Source organism: Mchenga conophoros, linkage group LG2 (assembly GCF_057382185.1).
Source record: "Mchenga conophoros isolate Kocher_MC1m ecotype Shallow Benthic linkage group LG2, M_conophoros_male_GT1.1, whole genome shotgun sequence".
NCBI lineage: Eukaryota > Metazoa > Chordata > Actinopteri > Cichliformes > Cichlidae > Mchenga > Mchenga conophoros.
This window is the reverse complement of record NC_140527.1, coordinates 21,146,529-21,168,597: the sequence shown is the minus strand read 5'-3', so window position 1 is coordinate 21,168,597 and position 22,069 is coordinate 21,146,529. Positions and strand designations below refer to the sequence as shown.

General features: G+C 38.8%; 2 protein-coding genes across 2 annotated transcripts in view; one reads left to right on the top strand and one right to left on the bottom strand.

Moving 5' to 3' along the window:
• il1rapl2 (interleukin 1 receptor accessory protein-like 2) overlaps positions 1-22,069 on the bottom strand; it is a 420,712-nt gene that overhangs the window by 311,206 nt on the left and 87,437 nt on the right. The window lies entirely within an intron of this gene.
• LOC146581881 (uncharacterized) lies at positions 11,362-11,994 on the top strand. Its single transcript, XM_085247704.1, has one exon. The coding sequence runs from the start codon at positions 11,362-11,364 to the stop codon at positions 11,992-11,994; it is 633 nt and encodes a 210-aa protein (XP_085103830.1).

Genomic DNA, 22,069 nt, shown 5'->3' with positions numbered 1-22,069 from the left:
CGAGATGTTAACATCCGAAAGATGTCATTTTTCTAGTATCTCCTGGGTCTACCCGGGGCCTCGCACACACACATCCTAGTCCTAGCCTCCTCAGTGGCTGGATTACCCTGGCTTGGACGGGGCAACTGCAGTGCAATTCTTTGCTGGAGCTACTTTCGTAAACCAGCATTATGATGGCAGAATCTGTACTAATGTCATCAACATTCACAGCAAGAGGAAGATTTCTGTGTCAAAATTGAGACAATCCATCCAGTATTTATCCAGAGTACAGTCCAAACTACTTATCACATGTATTTATTTTTATTTTTATTTTTTAATAAAAAAAAAAATCCAAATAAATCAAACAATTGATCTGCTCATGGTGCGGGATTAAAAGTCACTGTAAGGATTTTGGGGGCCATGATTGTCTGCACATGTCATCCTGGTGCTTCTAATAGGTCTTGATGAATGAGCAGTAACACACAGTTACAAATACACTCCTCATTCCATCACACATGTGCTTCAAAACACAAACGCTGCCCTACATGTGCTTGTCGTGTCTGTGTGCCTCTGTCTAAATGCTGACACAGGTCTGTATCATTCATTAGATGGATATCAGTTTGCCCTGAGGCTGCCCTCTTCCTCTGGGGTCACACACAAACACACAAATACACTGCTGTGCTCATTGGTTTGACACGGCCACGAGTGCACTCCACTGATCACATCTGTCCTCCCGTGTAACTGTTTGTGTGTGTGTGTTCATATGAAGCTAACATAGGGGTGCTGTGGTCACAGCAGATCAATGCTGTTATTTAAATAATGTGGAGCAGACAAGAAATCGTGCACGCTCCAATTTCCATTTCTCCTTCACTGTCCATCTTCATGCCCTTCTTCATTCCCCGTTCCCTCTATTCCATCTCCGTCTTTTAATCCCTGTACTCTTTTTACCTTTCTTCCCATTTACAATAGTTCTCTCCTCTTTTATTTGCCTTTTTCTCATATATTGCTTCCGCTTCTGCCACTTTTCCTCTATATGCTCGCTTAGCCAACAGCACATTTTTCTGCTTTCCTTCATCTTACCTTTTTTCCTCCTCTCTTCCCCAGTCTTCTTTTTTCTTCCTTTCCCAGTGACAGCTTGGTGGGTAATTGGTTCACGTATGAAACGGATTCATATGCATAATAACCTGATGATATGCTCCACACATGTATACGATATGTCAGATCACAGGGTAACCTCTTAGTGGGTTCCAGCCTGTGATCTGAGTGAGGAGCTGCCTTACAATGACTGCACATTAAACGAATGTGAAATGATTTGAGTCCTTGTTGTGAAACTGATGTAGGATAGAGTAGAATGTGTAGAAAGATCCTTTTTAAATGCAAACGCTACCGATGAGGGTAATATAAAAAATGTAATCAATTACTCATGAAGAATTACACATTGTAAAAATCAGGGATAACAATAACTGCACCACTTGTGAAACTTTCCCAGCTAAATAATCTCAATTCAGAGGTGTTACATCCACACAAAGAAGATATTTTTGTTCAGCCTGATTACTTGATACAGTAACTGTTAGCAGTGCTGACCACACATAGCATTCTAGTACTTTGATACATCCATTGTTTATCCCACAGCATTCTCACCCTGCATCCCCCCATTATAGGTCCAGTACAGTATCTCACTGAGGCTGCAGCAGTTGCAACATCAGCTGCCACAAGATAAAAGCTTCTTTTTAGAGACCCCAAAGTCTGCATTAGTAGGGATGGAGTGCCAGAGGCATAAACTACCAGTTTTTCAGGTGGGAGCAGGTGGGTTGCATGCAGTTGGGACGTTTGTGTTTCACAGTTTGTCTCTTTTTTTCCCCACTTGCTGATTTGTTTTGCTGTGAAATCAATTTTGAATTTCGCTTCAGCTGCTTTTTAGGTTGAGGTGCTGAAAACTAGAATACTCGGCTGGGTTTAGGAAAAGATTGTGGTTTGGGTTCAAACATCACAAGGATAACCCTGCTCAGTGACAAATGACACATTAGGAGTGATAGATTCATTTCACTGATACTGTACTCCAGTGCCTCTGGGCACAGACACCAAAAGACACCCGGCTTCAACAAAGTGTACTAATTGGTGCTTTTTTTTTTTTTTTAATTTTATGTGTTATGCCAGAGTTATGGAAAGAGAGTAGCATCTTACAAATCACCTCCATTGAAAACCCTGGTGTCAAAACCATTCTTGTCTAACATGCACCCAATCAATCCGCTCTGATTCATTAACTTCCTGAATCAGAATCAAAATGCAGCCCCACCAACGTCTTCTTACTGTTCTCTCAAAACTTTGCAGTACAACAAGGCTTAAGAAAAATATGAACCAGCGTTTGGAAAATGACTTCAGTCAGACGTTTTCACAGCCTGACTGCAAATTTTATTATAGCCTCTCAGGAAGAAAAGCATATAGAGCTGCATAACATTACTGGGACGGCATTTTTTCCACTTCGAAGCATCTAAAGATCATAAGACATTTGATGAGCGTGAAAGACAAAATGACAAACTGTGGCAAAAATGACTGATACACCTTTTGTGCGTGTTTTACAATTGGAGGAAAAAAAAGTAATAACCCACTTCAGGAGACTGACGGACTAAACGATATTCACAGCACATATCATCAATCGAACACCCAGCGAACAATGAAAATAAAGTGAGAAATTGTTACTTTTATATGCTCTACTTTCTTCTACCTACAGTTTGTCTATTAAAAAAATCATCCTTATGCCAGTATGGAAGCTGTCATCAGCAAGTCAAACCTAAATTTCTTCCTTCAACTTTTCATTTCCTTTGGCCTTCAATAAAGGTTCAGCTAGCTATATAAGCAAGACAGTATAACTGAGAGCATTAGGTTTTAAAGCCATCACCTAGGTGTTCATTGTAAATGACTTCAACACATGCTATTATCCTGCAGGTAAGTGGATCTCCGGGTTTTTTTTCTTTTCCACGAAACCAGAAATCTAACAGCAAAAATAAACATTCCATCTTTTACTTTAGATTAAATAAAACATTACAGTGGATGTTAGGTGCATCAAAAGTTTAAACTAACAATTTGCTAAAAGTCCCTGGCGTCACAGAAACATCTGAAGTTGTTTTTTGGAGTTGGTACAACAGTGTGCTTTCTGTGGAAAAGTTGCATGTAGTTGCTAACTGTCCCTTTTTAAAGATCTGCATCTGCATATGAAGGCAGAAGCAGCAGGCAGAAATGACAAGTCAGAACATGGACTCATGTCCTGTCTAAACACCACCCATTAGTTTCTGGATTTTACATTTTGAAGTCTACACATTAACATATTGAACTCCATCCACCACACTGGTTTCTCGGTGGCAGAAGTTACTATATTTGGTTAATAGAGAAAGCAAAGGTTGGTTAGCAAGCTGCATTGAAAGGCTGAACAGGTGCAATGCACAGACATATAAACAGTATATCTGCTTGTTCATTCTGAGTAATGAACTACAATTGTAATGACTTGGTTGTGTTGTGTTATGAATGAGAAAACTATCTAAACATGCAATTGTTTTTTTGTTTTTGGTACCAGGCTGTAAACATGCTGTTAATTATTTGAAGTCGTTTGGACATTTGGACCCTATGGGGACTGCCTTGAGTTGCCTTTAATGGCATCAACTTGATGGCCAATCATTGGCTTCATTTTTTTAGCCCCAAATGTTGCTTGGTGGAAACTTGAGTTTTACACTCAGGTTTTTGGAGAAGACTGTGACTTGTGTTAAATACAGCCCCCTACACATTAGATTAAACAGACTCTGGAGTACCCGATGCTTTTAATTGCAAGTCAAAGTGACTGAAAGTGTGCGTGGCAAGTACACTGCTTTCAAGCTACCAGACTCCAAAAGCCAGGTGTCTAATTACTGATGAAGAAAAAAAAATATGAGTCAGCTGATAGCAGTGTTGCAAAATAATGACAAAAAGCCAGAAATCTCTTAATTAAGTGCCAATTATACAGTGAATGTTAAAAAACAGAGTGAACACAATTAGTGATTTGAAAAAGTCAGTGGTTCTGCTGCTATTCTTTTACATACGCAACAAGTAGGTTCATATATTACAGTGCTGTGAGTAAAACAGGGGCATGGTTATAATGTCATTAGGCATTCTGTCACGACGTTCGTCTGTACATGTGAGTTTATCCACGTACCAGTGCTAAATCCAAACCTACTCTCCCCTGGAGGAGCAGAGAGAGGAAAAGCTGAATGCTGAAGTGCACAGCCAGTCTGCTGTGATGTGACCGAAGCTGATAGGGGTCCATTAGCGAGGACGTCATGAGGTCTGGACAAGAGTCGCCCACAGACAGACAGCAGTCAATGCTACTCAGCGTCACACATGACAAAATAAACAACACAAACTGGACTTTGACACAACTCATCAGTTCACAGCGAAAACAAAAGAAGTGAAAGAGTGGAGAGCCACACTGTAACGCTTAGAGGTGCATTTCAGTGCTCGATATTCATGCTGCCAGGGTTCTGGGCTTGATTGCCACAGTCACCAACCCTCCTGTGTCACTTCTGATAAGCCTCTAGCAAACAACAGATAATCTGGGAAGACGTGTCAAATGGGGAATTTATTATATTCATGTAAACACATCATGAAATACAGCTAAGAGCTTTATTCGTAGATGACAGCCAAAAAGAAAAAGATCTCTTTCAGTCAGACGGAGGAGATGGGTAGGTAGGAAGGTCAATGCATTCTTCAAAAAGAACAAAGAAAGAAAAAATAAACATGAGACACAATAAAAATAGGTAAAGTAAAACCAGAGTAAGTGTTTAGTGATCGTTGTGTGTGTGTGTGTGTGTCTAAACTTGATCTAGATGTGTGCAGGTAAACATTAATCTCTCTGAAAGGGCATGGCATGGTGTGGGTCTGTGACAGTGTGAGTGCAAAGAAACTGTATGTGACCTCCGTGTCCTTATATTAGTAGGAAGGGCTCATCCAAAAAAAAAAACTCAATCTGGGACACACCTATGGAAACTTTCCCTTCTTTTTAGTTTGGTCTCCAAGGGTTATGAAAAAGTTGGGTTTTCAACCAATAAGACACAATGATGAATAAATATATGAACTTATAAAGTTCCTTAAACCTTTGAATGATATTGTACATTTTCTCTTTCCTATCTATTTCCAGTTGTCCAGTCACATAAGTGTTGTTTCTGCTGTCATATCAAAGAAGTGTGGTACCTGAACGTGTGCTTCATTCTGTATCTGCTGACCCTGCTTGGAGCAAATCAGATGAGAGCATAAATCACAGATCATACAGCAGCATGTGACTGCTCCTTATGATCAGCAACACTAAGGAACTTTTCACTGTATGTGTTGGTGTGTTGTCTGGTATTATGAGAAAGCATTAAGATTTCTGCAAAAGAGCCAAGCTGGCCTGCTGATGACAGTGTGACAGTGTTTTTTCTACCTCACCCACCTTCAGCCCACTTGCTCCCTGGTAGGTTATCAAACCACGGTACAACAGCTTTTAGATTTCTGCCTGAGGCTTAAAAGAGATGGGACGCAAGCCACGGGAGCTACTCTTGACCAAAATGGCTCCATTGTTGTGTCCATTTGTCAGAAACAGCACCACTGAAGATGAAAGCAAAAACTCACTCTGCAAATATAAAAAACCCAAGATATACACATAATTCAATCCAGTCTTATTCATATCGTGCCAAATTACAACAACAGCCACCTCACAGTCGTTATACTGCACTGTAAAACCCTACAATAATACAGACAACATCTGTATCAACTGCAGATGAGTGGACAGTTGGAATAAAAATACATGTTTGACATTCGTAAAACAAGTAGTCAGGGTTGTATGAAAAAAAGAGCCATCTCTGTGATGCTTTGCCCTCACAATAACTTCTGTTTGTCTTTTGGTCCTGTCACACAACGCTTGAAAAATTACATGGTTCAATAGAGCGTTTGTGACCCTAATTAAATTCAAGTTTGGACGTACGTGTTGTTTGGTCTTTCAAAGTCTTTCAAAGTTTGCGGAAAACGGCAACAACTACAAAGTCATTAGAAAGAGGAACGTTGGCAGTGGTGCCTTATCTCTGAAAATACCTCAGTGATGATGATGAGGAGTTATGAAGCTACATAAATAAAGAACGGCTAAAAGGTGATTCACTGTTACAGTGCAGGTCACTATTGGGAGTGTGTAGACATTTTGATACATAAAATATTGTAATGTTTTTTTTTTTATAAATGCAGGACAACAAAGACAACTGATTCAGCTCAGCTGCACATAGGAAAGGATTTTTATATTTTTATATTTCTTTTAAATAATAAAAATATGACTAAAATGGACAATCAACCACTGAAAAAAACATGTATACATTTTGCTGCACCAAGAGCATAGCCTCTGATATATCCACTTTCAAGGTATAGTCACTTTGCACATTCAGTTGCTTGCTCTACATTTGGTGCTTTTCAGTACAAACTCTGGGTGGCACTGTAGTAAACGGCTGTACCTACAGTATTACTCTTAGTGGTGAATCAAAATGTCGCTGTGACCCACTACTTTCTGCACATTGTTTGTGAGTATGTTATTAAATTCAGAAACAGTCACGATGCCATGCAAAAGTCCAAATCAGGTACAAATGATAGCTGAAATGACAAACTCTCCTGTAGTGGCAGATTGTGTAGCTCTCACGGGGTCAGCCTGAAATACAGATCATCTGCTTCCTGCTCTAATTTTAAGCCCCATACCTTCAGGTCAGGCTAGGTCACACACCCTCAGTGACATCAAAACATACTGTGTCACTTTGCTTAGAGTTTCCTCCCAGAGAAACCTTCTGTGTTTTGACAATTTCATCCAGCAAATAGGAACTAGAAAGAAGACAGAGGCTTGATTTATTATTACAAGGTACTTTAGTCATTACAATATGGTACTCCATCTTTTTGGAACTTGAAAAATCAACCACATTTTGGCAGCTGTTGTATAAACAAAGTATAATTTGGTAGAATGCTTCACTTGTTATATTACAGCAATCAAGAAAACATTTTAGTGTTATTAAGACTCAAACCAGGATAAAAGTCTTTTGAAAATGGGTTGTATTGGTAGTGCGTTGAGCTTCCAGTCTTTCTTAAATAAATTCTCCTTAGCTTGACAGATTTTCTATAGGGAATCTCAGGACGCTGACAGTCCATACAAACTGACACATCAGGTCAGATAAAATTCACATTATCATGTGTTTAGTACCATTTTAGTGCAACTGCACCTTAGTCATTTCAGCAGGGTTCCTTCAACATCTGGGACATCTGCTGTGCTCGTGTGGGAGAAACCTTAATGTGCATTGTTCTTAAACATGGACAGGTCACCAGTTCATCAAAAAGTTTACACGGACAACATTAGATGTTCATATTCATGTCCATAACCAACTTAAAGTCAAATCACTCAAACAAACCTTTTGACTGTGTGAATGAACTGGAGAACCTGGAGGAAACCACGGCAGGTAATGGGGGAAGATGCAAACTCCCCCCAAAAAAGGACCAAACAAACCAGAAGGTTTGACTGAATAACATTCTTACTGTACAGTGACAGTGCTAACCACTGAGCAGAGCCAGCTTATCATCAATATAAAAATAAACAAAACACTGCTCCAGTCATGTCTCAAACTATTGTCTTCAGGTCAAGTATCGTGAAGAGGGCTTAGTAGGTCAAACAGGTCATCTAGGTCGCTCTCACACTGCAGGCTTACTTGTTGTTCCTAGAGTATTTAAAAGTAGAATGGGAGGCAGAGCCTTCAGTTTTCAGGCCCCTCTTCTGTGGAACCAGCTTCCAGTTTGGACTCAGGAGACAGACACTATCTCTACTTTCAAGATTAGGCTTCAAACTTTCCTTTTTGCTAAAGCATATAGTTAGGGCTGGACCAGGTGACCCTGAATCCTCCCTTAGTTATGCTGCAATAGATGTAGGCTGCCGGGGGATTCCCATGATGCATTGAGTTTTTCCTTTCCAGTCACCTTTCTCACTCACTATGTATTAATAGACCTCTCTGCATTGAATCATATCTGTTATTAACCTCTGTCTCTCTTCCACAGCATGTCTTTTATCCTGTCTTCCTTCTCTCACCCCAACTGGTCGCAGCAGATGGCCACGCCCCTCCCTGAGCCTGGTTCTGCTGGAGGTTTCTTCCTGTTAAAAGGGAGTTTTTCCTTCCCACTGTCACCAAAGTGCTTGCTCATAGGGGGTCATATGATTGTTGGGTTTTTCTCTGTACCTATGAAGCACCTTGAGGCAACTTTTGTTGTGATTTGGCACTATATAAATAAAATTGAATTGAATTGAATCTACTAATCAGACGGCTGGAGGTTCAATCCCTGGCTCCTCCAGAGTCTAAGTCCAAGTATATGTAGGTAAGATATTGACCCTCGAGTTGCTCCTGATGCACTCATTGGACGGTGAATGGTAAATAGAAAGCACCGAGACATAGCCAAACTTGCTCATGTGAGCGGCTCTATGTCAGCGGTTCTAAACTTTAGTGTCTTATAGATAAATTACTTGGTCTTCATGCAAGGCCTTCATGTGAGGATGTTTGCTGTTATTATACTACGCTTTATCAGAGAGAAGATACTCTAACCCAGGGGTGTCAAACTCAAATACACAGTGGGCCAAAATTCAAAACTGGAACAAAGTCGCGGGCTAACGCTAATATTTATTGAAAAAAAAAATCTTCCTCTAGATATAAGAATGAATCTTTTCTTATGGACTAAAACAAGTTTTGCTGAAAAACTGAATATGGAACAAGCAAAGCTTAATACTAAACAATATATATATTAGCTGTATAATACCAGTAGGCCAGCGCTAATAGTAATTTGGTATGGCTTCGCGGGCCAAATGTAATTAGGCTGCGGGCCAAATTTGGCCCACGGGCCAGAGTTTGACACCTATGCTCTAACCCAAGCCTATTCAAATGGCGGCCCGCGGGCCAAATGCGGCCCAGAAGCAACCTGCGAGTGGCCCTGCCTGTGGTCCTGGCAGAAACACAGAGAAAACGCAAAAAATCAATTCATTAATTAATTTTAAAAAAATTAAAAATTCCTACAGCGTAGTGTAGACTGTGAATGCAACATTCCTAGTAGTCTAGCAATATTTAACCCACAATGCACCGTGATGTACAGATATTAAACAATCATCGTAATATATGATGCGACAACAGCATGTCTTTCTCACTCCAAAAGCGCAAAATTGACAATGAAAACTGTCGGTTTAACCCTGCCTGGACTGACAAATACTTATTCATTTTACCGAGTTTAATAATCTTACAACCGGAGTTGTACTACCATGGTGAGGGTCCTGTACAGCCCAAGAGAGAGCTGCAGCATCTTTCCTTCGTGTTTGCTTCTTGGCGAAGAAGAAAAGGCCTTTCACAGATTCTGAAACAATGAAATACTGCATGCTGGCCGTGGTGGATGCGGTGAAAAGTGATGAAAAAATTAAAGTAAGTGTGACATCTGCTATTAAAAACGTACCCCTGTAGGACAGTTCAAATATTCGTAGAGTTGAAGTTCTGGCGTCAGACGAGTTTGAAATGCTGTTAGATGACCTGAAGAAAACTGATGTAATGTCTATAGCAGGAGATCACAGACAGAACTGATAATGCACAGTTATGCGTATATGTCCGTTTTTTGGATGGGAAATTGTTCGGTTTACTACCGTTAGAGGGACACACAGCTGGCGAAATAATGTTTGAGAAGATTTAAGCTCTTTTTGAGGAAAATGGTCTGGATATGAAGCGTGTCTGTGACGGATGGGGCTCCATCCATGGCAGGAAAAGTGAGTGGTCAGCAAAATATTTTAATTTGAAAGGGAATTATCAAAATGTTTTTTGTTATTATTATTATTATTTCAAATGTGCAAAAAATAGTTTAGTTATAGCTCCCTTTTTTTAAATGGACCTTTTGGTGTGCATTTGTGAGAGGTCACCAGATTTACAGGGGAAAATGAATAAAAAAATTACTTGTTTTTCAGTACAGTTGTGTGGGTTTGAAATTGATCATGATCTGCTGCTTACTGGCTTAAAAAAAAATATCTGGCCCAGATAAATTCCTCGGTTTGAAAATCTGGCCCAACTAACTTCGTAGTTGAATAGCCATGCTCTAACCCAGCATCCAACCAACTCATCTTGAAACAAATACCGAGTTAAAAATGAAAGTTCACCTTAGACAGCTTATTATCTGATTGACCTCAATCAACCTCATAGTCACAGTTTTGCAGTTCCCTACTGGAACAAAGCCTTTTAGGCTTCTAAGCATTGACAAATTAGAATTGATCTGTTAATGCCAATAACAAAACAAAAAAAACAGAACAAAAAAACCACACAACTCAAACTGGTGCTTTTATATTGAACCAGGATGTGTACTTCCAAATATTGTTGCAAATCTACCATTGCCTAAAAAACAGCATATGCTGCAGATTATCCTGCAGCATGTATTGACTATATGTATACAAGCTTTCAGTTTCTAGGAATAAGGCAGTGAAGCGTTGTCATAATTTTTGCTATCTGGGTATGTCACATGCATATCCTCCATCAACATCACTGCTTATCGGACAGACATATGGATTGGTTCTGACAGCTGACATTAACATAACCACTGACCCTAAGAGCTTTCTAGCTCTCGTGCATTTCTATTATCTAATCTGTTGGGATTTTTTAAAATCTTTTCCTTGTTTTGTGGAGCCTTGTCCATCGATAGCACTGACTTTTAACTTCTGTTTTATAACCAAGTGATGTGGAAAACGGGATCGTGCAGAGATTCTGGTGATGCTCAGTCATGTGTTCTAAGATTCAGAGTTTAAACTCATCTTTCGACTCTCTGAAAGTAATGAGATGTTTTTTGCAGCACAAAACAATGCTGAACATCACATGAGATCCTACCAGTGTTGAGCAGCTGTTTAGAAAAGATGTGTTGAAAGATGCCCATTTTCATAAAACTGTACAAGTATAGGAAGGAAATTTAGTCAGAAAGACGTCGTCAAAAAAGTTCAATATATGGATACATGCAAAGGACAATGTTTATCCAATGAACTGTGTGACAATTGTTGCTCTGTTGTATGCCTAAGGTTAGAAATTCTGACATTTCTTCTGTAGATGCTAATAGTCCATGTATAGGTCAGTGAACTCACTCGGTTAAAGACTGTAAATGGTGTGACTTCATAAAATATTGTAACATAAGACCGTAATGTTAACTTAGACATTTAACCTAGACATTTGGAGTGAGAGGAAGAACGCTAGCATCAACTAGCTAGCCGGTCGTCACGGCAAAGCTACAAGAGCGTCTCTCAGCATGGGCCCGAAAAAAGTTCTGTCAGCCGAGGAAGGAGACGATATTAAGAAGTCGCTGGAGTTTATGACAGAGGAGATTTCTACTGTCAAACTGCAGCAGAAAGCCATCCTGGACCTGGTCGAGGAAATTAAGGCTCTCCGCATCCAGAACGCCGAGAAGGATCGGCGGCTGGCGTACCTGGAGAACAGAGTGGTGGATTTGGAGCAGTACACCCGGATGAACGATGTTATCATCACGGGGCTTCGCATCAAACCCCGGTCATACGCCCGTGCGGTCGCCACTGACAATGTAGGAGGGCCAGGAGAGGAAGATGTCAACTCCACGGAGCATCAAGTGGTTACCTTTCTACGGTCCAAAGGTGTGGAAGTGGATTATAACAACATTGAGGCTTGCCACCCTCTACCCCGAAAAAATGACAGTGACAAACCAGCCATCATTGTGAGATTTGCAAACAGAAAACAGAAAACAGCACTGTTAAAACAAGGAAAGAAACTGAAAGGATCCGATGTCTTCATGAACGAACATCTGATAAAAAGAAATGCGGACATTGCCAGGAAAGCACGTTACTTGAAGAAACAGGGAAAAATTCAAAATACATGGACCACCAACTGTAAAATATTCATTAAACTCAATGGAACACCGGAACAAGCCAAAGTGTTGGTCATCAGAAATATGGAAGAGCTGGACAAATACTGAGGTCAACTTACTCTGGAGGTATGAATACACATGTGACATGACACACAACACAACACATGGCACAGTCCAAAAGAACTTCATCTGCATCCGGCAACAATATCAACATAACTCATTGGAATTCTCTTTATGATAATCTGGAACTGAGAACATTTCGATACACAGACCATAATGTTCTAGACTTAGAAAAGGATATAGACCCGGAAAATAATTTCTTCTACAACATCAGCTGTAACTGCTGCTACTTCACTGATGAACAGTTTAAGCACACCATCAACACGGAAAATAAATTATCAATAATCCATTTTAATAGCAGAAGTCTGTATGCCAACTTCAACAATATAAAGGAATATCTAAATGAGTTGACAAATCCATTTGGAATTATTGCCATTTCTGAAACATGGATCAATGCGGAGAAAGGAATGGACTTTGGACTGGAGGGATATGAAGTGAATTTTGTAAATAGAAGGAACAAGAGTGGAGGGGGAGTAGCTGTGTATGTGGATAAAAACCTAAACTACAAGGTGGTAGAAAGTATGACAACTGTAATTGATAATTTACTAGAATGTATAACAATTGAAATTTATAAGGAAAAAGAAAAAAATGTAATAATTAGCTGTATATATAGAACACCTGGCTCTAGTATTCAAGTATTTAATGACTTCATAGAGGAAATATTCTCTAAAACAAATCAAAAAGTTATGTTTATCTGTGGTGATTTTAATATTGACCTGTTGAATCCAAAAAAGCATAAAATGACCGACGAATTCCTAAACACTATGTACAGTTTGAGTTTACATCCTAAAATAACCAGGCCTAGCAGAATTACACCACATTGTGCCACCTTACTTGACAATATTTTCACTAACAATATGGAAAACAACATTGTGAGCGGAATATTAATTAATGACATCAGTGATCACCTACCAGTTTTTGCAGTTTATGACACTAATTATAAGAAAAATCAGCATGAAGAACAACTGAGATACAGACGTGTAAGGACAGAAGAAACTATGACTGCATTTAAGAACGATCTATTAAATCAGGACTGGGACAATGTGTACAAAGAAGCTGATATTGATATTGCATATGGCATATTTTTAAGAATATTCATGGAGTTGTACGATAAAAACTGTCCAACAATAAAATACAACAGAAAGCACAAATATTCAGATAGACCATGGCTCACTAAGGGTTTACAAAATGCATGTAAAAAGAAAAATACACTCTATAGGGAATACCTAAAACAAAGAACAAAAGATGCTGAAAATAAATATAAAAAATACAAAAATAAGTTGACCAATATTATACGTGTATGTAGAAAGGAGTATTATAGTAAAATATTGAACAACAATAAACATAATATGAAAGGAATATGGGATGTTTTAAACGGTATCATTAAAAATAATTCTGGACAACAAAGTTATCCACAATACTTTATCGATAATGGCAATATTATGGAAAACACTGCTGATAAGGTCAACAGCTTTAATCATTATTTTGTAAATATTGGACCAAAACTGGCTGAACAAATTCCTGAGTCACTGCCATCAGTAGAATGTAGTGAAAACCTGATTGATAGGAACCCTAACTCAATGTTCCTCACATCAGTGGAGGAAAAAGAAATAATTGACATTGTACACATGTGTAAATATAAAACATCTACTGATTGTAATGATATTGACATGAAAATCGTCAAGAAGGTCATTGAAGAAATTGTAGGACCTCTAACATATATTTGCAACTTATCATTTCAGACGGGAAAAGTGCCAAACAAAATGAAAATAGCTAAAGTTGTGCCGCCGTATAAAACCGGGGATAGACGCCACTTCACAAATTACAGGCCTGTTTCTTTACTACCACAATTCTCCAAAATCCTAGAAAACCTGTTTAATAAACGATTAGACAAATTCTTAGATAAATATAAATTACTCTCTGACAGTCAATATGGATTCAGATCAAAAAGATCAACATCTCTGGCATTAATCGAATCAATTGAGGAGATTACAAATGCTATAGATCAGAAACAGTATGCAGCTGGAGTATTTCTGGATCTCAAGAAAGCATTCGACACAATCAATCATGACATATTAATTAATAAACTGGAACGGTATGGGATTAGGGGGGTTGTACTGCAATGGGTGAAAAATTATTTAAGTGACCGGAAACAATTTGTGAAGCTGGGTGTCCATTCCTCATCATGCTTGGACATTGCTTGTGGTGTTCCACAAGGCTCTGTACTGGGTCCAAAATTATTTATTATTTATATAAATGATATTTGTAAGGCATCTGATATATTAAAATTAGTATTATTTGCAGATGACACAAATATTTTTTGTTCTGGGGGGAATCTAAAGGAGCTGCTGGATACAATTACTTCAGAAATGTGCAAAATTAAAAAATGGTTTAACAGGAACAAACTATCGCTAAATCTAAGTAAAACTAAAATTATCTTATTTGGGAATTCCCTTAGAAATGCACAAGTGCAGATTCATGTAGATGGTGTGGAAATTGAAAGAGTACTTGAACATAAGTTTCTTGGTGTGATTATAGATGATAAATTAAACTGCAAGTCTCATATACATAACAAAATTTCAAGAAGTGTCTCAATCTTGAGTAAAGTAAAACACATTCTGGACCACAAATCACTCCACATTCTCTATTGTTCCCTGATTGCACCGTATTTGAATTACTGTGCAGAGGTTTGGGGCAATACTTACAAATGTTCGCTATCATCAATCTTTATATTACAAAAAAGGGCCATAAGGATAATCCATAAAACTGGTTACAGAGATCATACAAATCCACTATTCTTAAAATCAAAAATTCTAAAATTCACAGATCTGGTTCATTTTCTCACAGCACAAATTATATATAAAGCAATAAATAACCTGCTTCCTGACAATATTCTAAAAATGTTTTCTAAAAGGGAACGGGGATACAATTTGAGGGGGGAATTAAATTTAAAACATCCTCGTATCCGTACAACATTAAAAAGTTTTTGCATCTCTGTGTGTGGAGTGAAGCTGTGGAACAGACTAAGTAAAGATATGAAGCAATGTCCAAGCATGGCGCAGTTTAAAAAGCGGTTTAAGGATATGGTTTTTACAGGGTACAGGGAAAAGGTAGAGATTTGATAGGGTGTTCTTGTCTAATATTTTCATGTGTGTGCGCATGCACGGGTTTGTTGGTATGGGTATATCTATATATATATATATATATATATATATATATATATATATATATATATATATATATATAATTGTAGGTTGTGTATCCTTGAGGTGTTAATGGGGTTATTGAAAATGTGTATATGTGCGTATGTGTGTATATACGTATGTATGGATAGATAGAAACATATATGTGTATATATTAAAAAAAAAAAATTACACATAACATATAATGTAATTGCAAGGAGGTATTTCTGTAGTCTATTGATACTAGATAGTGGAAAAGGGGTGGGATTAAATAAGCTTATGCTTCTTCCTGCTCCTTTTTGAACATGGACGTTATTTGGAGTTGTGGTTGCTCGTTTTCCTTTTGTTTGCTTTGTTCATTTGTCTCTTTTAATTCTATTTTTTTTATACTTTTTCAACATGTTCAAAATAAAGATTCAATCAATCAATCAAAGCATTTATTATTCCCATTTTTTTATTACTTCCATTTCCAGTCTAAACTCAATCGACCCTGAGCAAACGCCCAGACGTTGCATGACAAGATCCTGTTTTCTTGTCGAAAACTAAGGCTTCTGCTTCAAAATCACAACTGTGTGTATTGCAGTGCAGCAGTTGTTGCATGCCAAAGGCGTTGCATGTTGTGGCTAACAAAGCATGCATGAGTGAATGAGCTATTGTGCTGTGGCTTTTAGAGCCAGCCTCTAGAGTGGCCTGAATAATTTGAGTTTTTGCTTTGGAGTTTATAAAGAATCTGCCTCTGCCTGTAGCTGGATTTGTGTCCAGTTCTGTTCGGGATCCATATTAATATATCCATTATTCTCCAAAATGACAAAATAATATTGATTTGTGAGGCTATTATAGTTTTTTTTCTCATCTATATTTAAGGATAACACAACACAGCCTCTTCATTTGGAAATGAGAGGAGCATTGCTCAGCACTGAAGTAAAATAACAGCATAGTAAACAAAAAGACATTTTCTCCATCATGACGATTGCTTTTCTCTTGAGTTGCTCCACTTTCCTTCATTGCAGTGTGCTCAGCTTTGGCGGGGGGCTGGTAGACAGCAGCAGATGGTACAAGTCAGAGTGTATTACTCTTTCAGAGGGTTCTGAAGTAGCCCGCTTCCCTGTGTCAGCTATGGAGACGTCTCAGCTATGTTTACTTTGACTTGACCGTCGAACCAGAATCGCATTGAAATTCTGCACTGAGATGTTTAAGGCTTTTAGATAAGAATATTGTGTTATTGTTATATTGTGTTATTGTGTGCTATCTGGTATTATTCATTTGCCAGTTGTTGGTTAATAGCATCATGAAACTTGTACAGATAACAGTGCCTAGATCAGTTTCATGTAACACACGATACATGCCTTGGCTTGTGAAGACTAACTGCTGTCCAGGTTACTTTGAACCATCCGAACCATCCACGCCTGTTTGCACTTAAGGGGCAAATGATTACAGACTCCCAGATTTAATCAAACCTGTTTTATTATATTTTGATATTTTAAAAGGCATTTATTTTCTAGCAGCAGATTATGTGTCAAATTTTCTTTTCCATTTTTAACTTCAATGATTAAAATATAAATTTTAAGTATGAACAAACGCAAAGTGAAAGGTTCAAGGTTTAAATGTTCAGATTATTTGTATTCAAGTAGAACGTGAAAGGTAACCTTCCGCGTTCCTATGATATGCGCCGGATTGTGGTTGGAATCCAATAGAATGACGCTCTCGGCAGTAACACACGTTCCAGACGTGTATTCCAGCCTCAAACTTAATCGTGTTAGTTAGTGTTTTCCAAAGCGATTCATGATAGTAAAATAAATGTACATGTGTAGATTAAGTCCAAAAGGTTCTCATGTTTCCGAATGCATAACATAGAGATGTGTGGAGTGGCTGAAAGCGTAACATACCGATGATTTGTCAAATAGCGTAATATGTTACGTTTTGGGATGAGAGCGTGTTGGAGACGGACTGGAGGAGCCAGGGATCAAACCACCAACCTTCCAATCAGTAGATGACCTGCTCCACCTCCTCAGCCTCTGTGTAGGTTTGCATCAATATCACAAACCTACAGAGACAGGCTATCTAGTTCTTCCAGCTATGGCACAAAGGTACTACAGTATAATAGCTTTTTTTAAAAAGACTAACCTGCAGAAAAAGAAAAAAAATACATCTTCTGTACTACATGTCAGCCATATACCATATTTATGCAGCAGGTGTTTAAGCCATTTGCATTAGTCATCAGTTTCTTCACTTCAGCTCAAATGTATGTTCTTAGACCCAGATATGGCCTCATGAAAGTGTCCTGGCTGTGCTTTGTTGCAGTATGTGTCAGGTTCTGTGATGATAGCCAGCTGAGATCAATGACATCACTGTTAAACTGTCTCAAGAGACCTTGATATGATACATGGGCCTTGCTGTGTGTGTGCATACATGCGTGTATGCACATCTGCAGGAGTGTGTGCGTGCCGGTTTGTGCAAAGGCTAATTCATAATGATGACAGGAAATATTTCATCATATCTTCACACTCAGTCATCTTTACCAAACAGCAGGGATGAGAGAGAGGGGCTGAGAAGAAGTGATGGGAGTGAGGTAGAGTGGTGGTAAAATAAAGGGATGGAGGGAGGGAGAGACAAAAGCGGACATGAATGGAAACAGGAAGATGAAGCACACAGGGAGAGGTGAGATGCACATGCTAATTCAACTCTATCACAACTGTGTCTTGAGGAATAATAAGCACATTTATATTGTGCCAGTCATCTCACGCCAACAATTACAGTACATGTATTATTTGTCATATCTCATCATTTATTAAGTCACAGGCAGCCTGTCCAATCTGAAGGTAAGCAGATGTCTGACCCATAGTTTGTTTTATGCAATATGGTACGCATATTTCTTTCATTTCTTATGACAATGTCACCACAAATTATTGATCCTAAAGGTATAAAAGTAAAAGATTAGTCCCTCTTCATTTAAACTTTCATGAATTTGCCACTGTTAAGCTGTCATACTGCATACAGCTTTATGGTACACACCATATAGCAAATGAAATGTACTTTTCATCTGAATCAATCAAGTCAGCAGATAGCAGTCTCGATATCTATTTCCTTTTAGAAAATGTATGTTTTGTCCACTAGTGGGAGGGCAATATTAATATCACAGTATAATCAAAGCTGACAGACGTTACTGGCACCTGCAGCTCTTTGCAGGAACAATGAATAAGTGAACTACTTAGTAAGCTCTAAAGGCACTGGCAGGCACAGTTTGTAGTTTCTTGATAGAGTAAGTTTTTCCCTCTGAGCTCTAATCCTTCTGATCACCTCCAGAGTCAAGTTTCACCTAGCCCTCAGAAAATAAATCATGAACTTTTCTAAAGATTGAACTTTCTAAGCAAAGTGTGATGCTGATCGACTAAGAAACAAAAGCTAAACTTAAAGGTTCAAGTATAGCATTTTTCTTCTTTCATTGGTATTAAATGCTGCATAGCATGCACAGTGATGCAGTGATTAGCACTGCTGCTTCACATCAACAAGGTCCTATAGGTTCAAATCTGGCCAGGACCTTCCTGTGTGTAGTTTGCAGGTTCTCACCAGGTACTCTTAAGCACATGCAATTAGTGAGGTTAGCATAAGTGATAAAAAATGGGTGGATGGAATATTTACTGTAGCATCAGACACATCTTTGTCTTTGTGCACACAAAACACAAAAGGTAAGAGAGGATTTAGAATCTGTAGCTCCAACACTTTTCTGTGGAACACAGGATTTTAGTAATCATAAACAAATCAGATGGCAGAAACAAGCAGCAGGGATGAGGATACTCCATGGGGCAGCTGGTCACGCTCTGTGGAAAAGGCTGAATAGCTCAGCAATTTGGGAGAAGCTTAGTTATCGAGCCGCAGCTACATCATGTTGAGAGGAATCATATAGGTGGTTTTGTGTTACAGGCAGGAACGGCTGAGGGCAGACCCTGGATATGCTGGAGGGCTTGCGTCTCCTATCTCAGTTTTTATGCTCTGCTTGCTGTTTTCACACGGGCCAAGATAAGTGACTAGAAGACGGATGAATGAATGACTGAATGGGAGGAAAGAGGCATTAAGATTATGCCCGGTAAGTTCAATTAAATGGTCCAAACTTTATATTGCAGGTACAAATCTGATTGAGGAATCACTCATCTTTGGAAAAGAGTTTATTACAGAGAAATGGCTCTTTCCAAAATAAAAGCTATACTATACGCTTCTTCTGGGCTATATTCTCAGCAGCATATTAAACATATCAGGTCCCCATAAGGAGAATCATGTGCTAACGGCTGTCTAAATGACCTGGGTAAAGTTTGTAGCATGCGTGCTTGTTGTTTTTGTCTGCTTCCACTTGTCTTTGCACTAGGATGATGTCGGCGTAAATGTGCAGTCATATTAATTTTGTTCCCACTAGTGCTGTCAGCGTTAATCTGAAATGACGTTAACGCCACAAAACGGCAAATCTCCGTTAACAAGCTACCGTGGATCGCCCCGTGCGTGGGGCTGGACGGCCAACACGTTAAGGAGCAAACTGCGCTAACACACTAGTTCCCACCAATGTAATTGAGCATTGCGTGGCAAATCCAACATACTGTTTTACTTTTGTCCATGACGCGCTTACCTTCAGGGTCATGCTTCACATGAAAACCAAAATAGTTCCAAACGCCACATCTGAATGAAGGTGGGGGAGGTTCAATTTGCCATGTTGCAAAGAGAGCTTAACTTCCGTCTTGCTAGATTGCCCTGCGGTCAGTGAATCTGCGTTTGACTACTCTGCCTAGGCTGCACTGTCGAGCGCAGATCCACTGAGTGCTCAACACAGACAGCATCGTCAGAAGTTGATAAAATAAATTAAAAATTTTGTATTGTTCGATACATATGCGTACCGAACTGAAAGCACTGTATCGAACGGTTCAATATCGATACGAGTATTGTTGCACCCCTAGTAGGCGCATAATATCCCAATTGGTGAACATGTTATTTATTGCACTCAGTGATGGACTGGGTGTGTAATCCAGAAGAGTAAGAGGCGTAGCGGCCCTCTTTACTCAGTAATAGTTTAGCCAAGGCAGCTAACCATGTGCACATGTACACCTCACTGTGACTGATGTTGGCCGGTGTGTGCCGTTTGTGTCCATCTGTCCATGAGAGACAGTTTAAGAAGGTTCAGAGAGTTAAGCACGGCGCTTACATCAGAGTTATGTAATATGGCTCACGTGTGCTTTACTGATTTACAAATTGCAAATAATCCTCTAGTTATTACTATCTCTGCTGTTGGTACAACTATTAAAGTGCATTTATCCCACTCACAGTGAGCCCATTTATTCTCTGTGCTTATTTTGCTGCAGTTTAAAGGTCTGTGCTGATAAGTACCAGCTGAACTAAGCAGCATTACTAAGTTTCTTTTAAGGTTGAGTAATTGGCTCCTAAAGCCCAAAACCACTTCCACAAAGTTCCTGGTAGTAAATTTTGCCATCTATATATTTCAGATAAATATACATAAAAAATGTCAAATTAAAGGTATAAATTATAAATTAAGCATAATTATCTGCGATAATGCAGATATTTTATTTGCTCCTACACTGAAAGTTTCATAATTCTTTAGCAGCTGAACTTGATCAGCTGTAAGTGTTCTCTAGGAAGAGAATGACATCTTATTAAGATGTCGGTCGTGTTGTGTCTGTCCTTTCCATTGCATTGTTTTTCAGCACTCCTTCTCCGGTGATAAAACATAGGTATGAACCATCATACTGTGTCTTGCTTATGAAGGTGAAAGCATGAATTTCAATGTCCCTCCATGGACAAAAACACCTAAAAAATCACCTCTCCTCCACATTTGGTGTACTACATATATGCCCGTATCTGGCTGCACATAGTGAGTAATATAAAACTACATTAGTCAGAAGGGAGACGTCCTTCTCAGTGATTGTATTGAAACATGGTGGGAGAACATGGCAGTTTTCAGAAACTCACGCCTGCTCCTATGTTTCTTTTAATAACTTGTTATTCATTTATGAGAATGCATACATTTTTGAAAGATGTAATCAAACACACTATTAAATAATAACATATGTATATTTATAAGTATAATATTTTTTTTCTATTAAATAACCTCAAAAACTAACTGACTGCCCTGATTGTTTGTTTTGGACTAAACTGCACTCTCCAATAGAAGAGAACATCAAGCTCTGCTGCAAAATCAGCTTGGAAATAAATCAGAAGTTGGTGCTCATCAAGAGCCCGAACTCCTTTAATTTACACGAGTTTTACTCTGTTTACTATGACTTTGTACTAATAGGGTGCATTTCAAACAAAACTGATGAGTAAATGTTCTTAAAAAGAGGAGTAAGCTGAATTAATTCCCACCACATTCATGTCACCGCTTATTAGGTTGAGATCTGAGTAGCAGCATGAGCTTAGCTTTGAAAGACCGTTTAAAATGTGTTCAAAGAAAGCATGAACTACATTCAAACTAATTTGGATCCACGTAAATAAGTGAGTCCAGTGCACAGTCAGATATATAGTAGATTAGAATGAAATCGAAATGCCCAACCATGGAGACGAGAAAATTCTCTTTTGGGTCACAAGCAGATAAAAAATAAATAGAGAAAGTCTGAGGACTCAGTGTTTTGTGTTTCCTTATGCTTTTGTTCATTCCGAGTGTGTATTCTGTTGTGATTTTGCCATTTGTTAGGTTTCTGTTCTTTGCCTGCCTGCTCCCACTTCTCTGTGTTCCCTCTGTCTGTCCATGGTGTTATTGTGTCTGCTCATGAGTCTGCCTGTCATGTTCAGTGTCCTGTCTGATTCTCTGTGTCTGTTAGTTTCCTGTTTTATTCTGAAAGTTCATGTCTCATGTCAGTGTGTTCAGTTTTACCTCTCCCCTGTCT

Excerpts from the sequence above, each read along its gene's own strand:
- LOC146581881 (XM_085247704.1), top strand. The coding sequence starts at position 11,362 with ATGACAGAGGAGATTTCTACTGTCAAACTGCAGCAGAAAGCCATCCTG.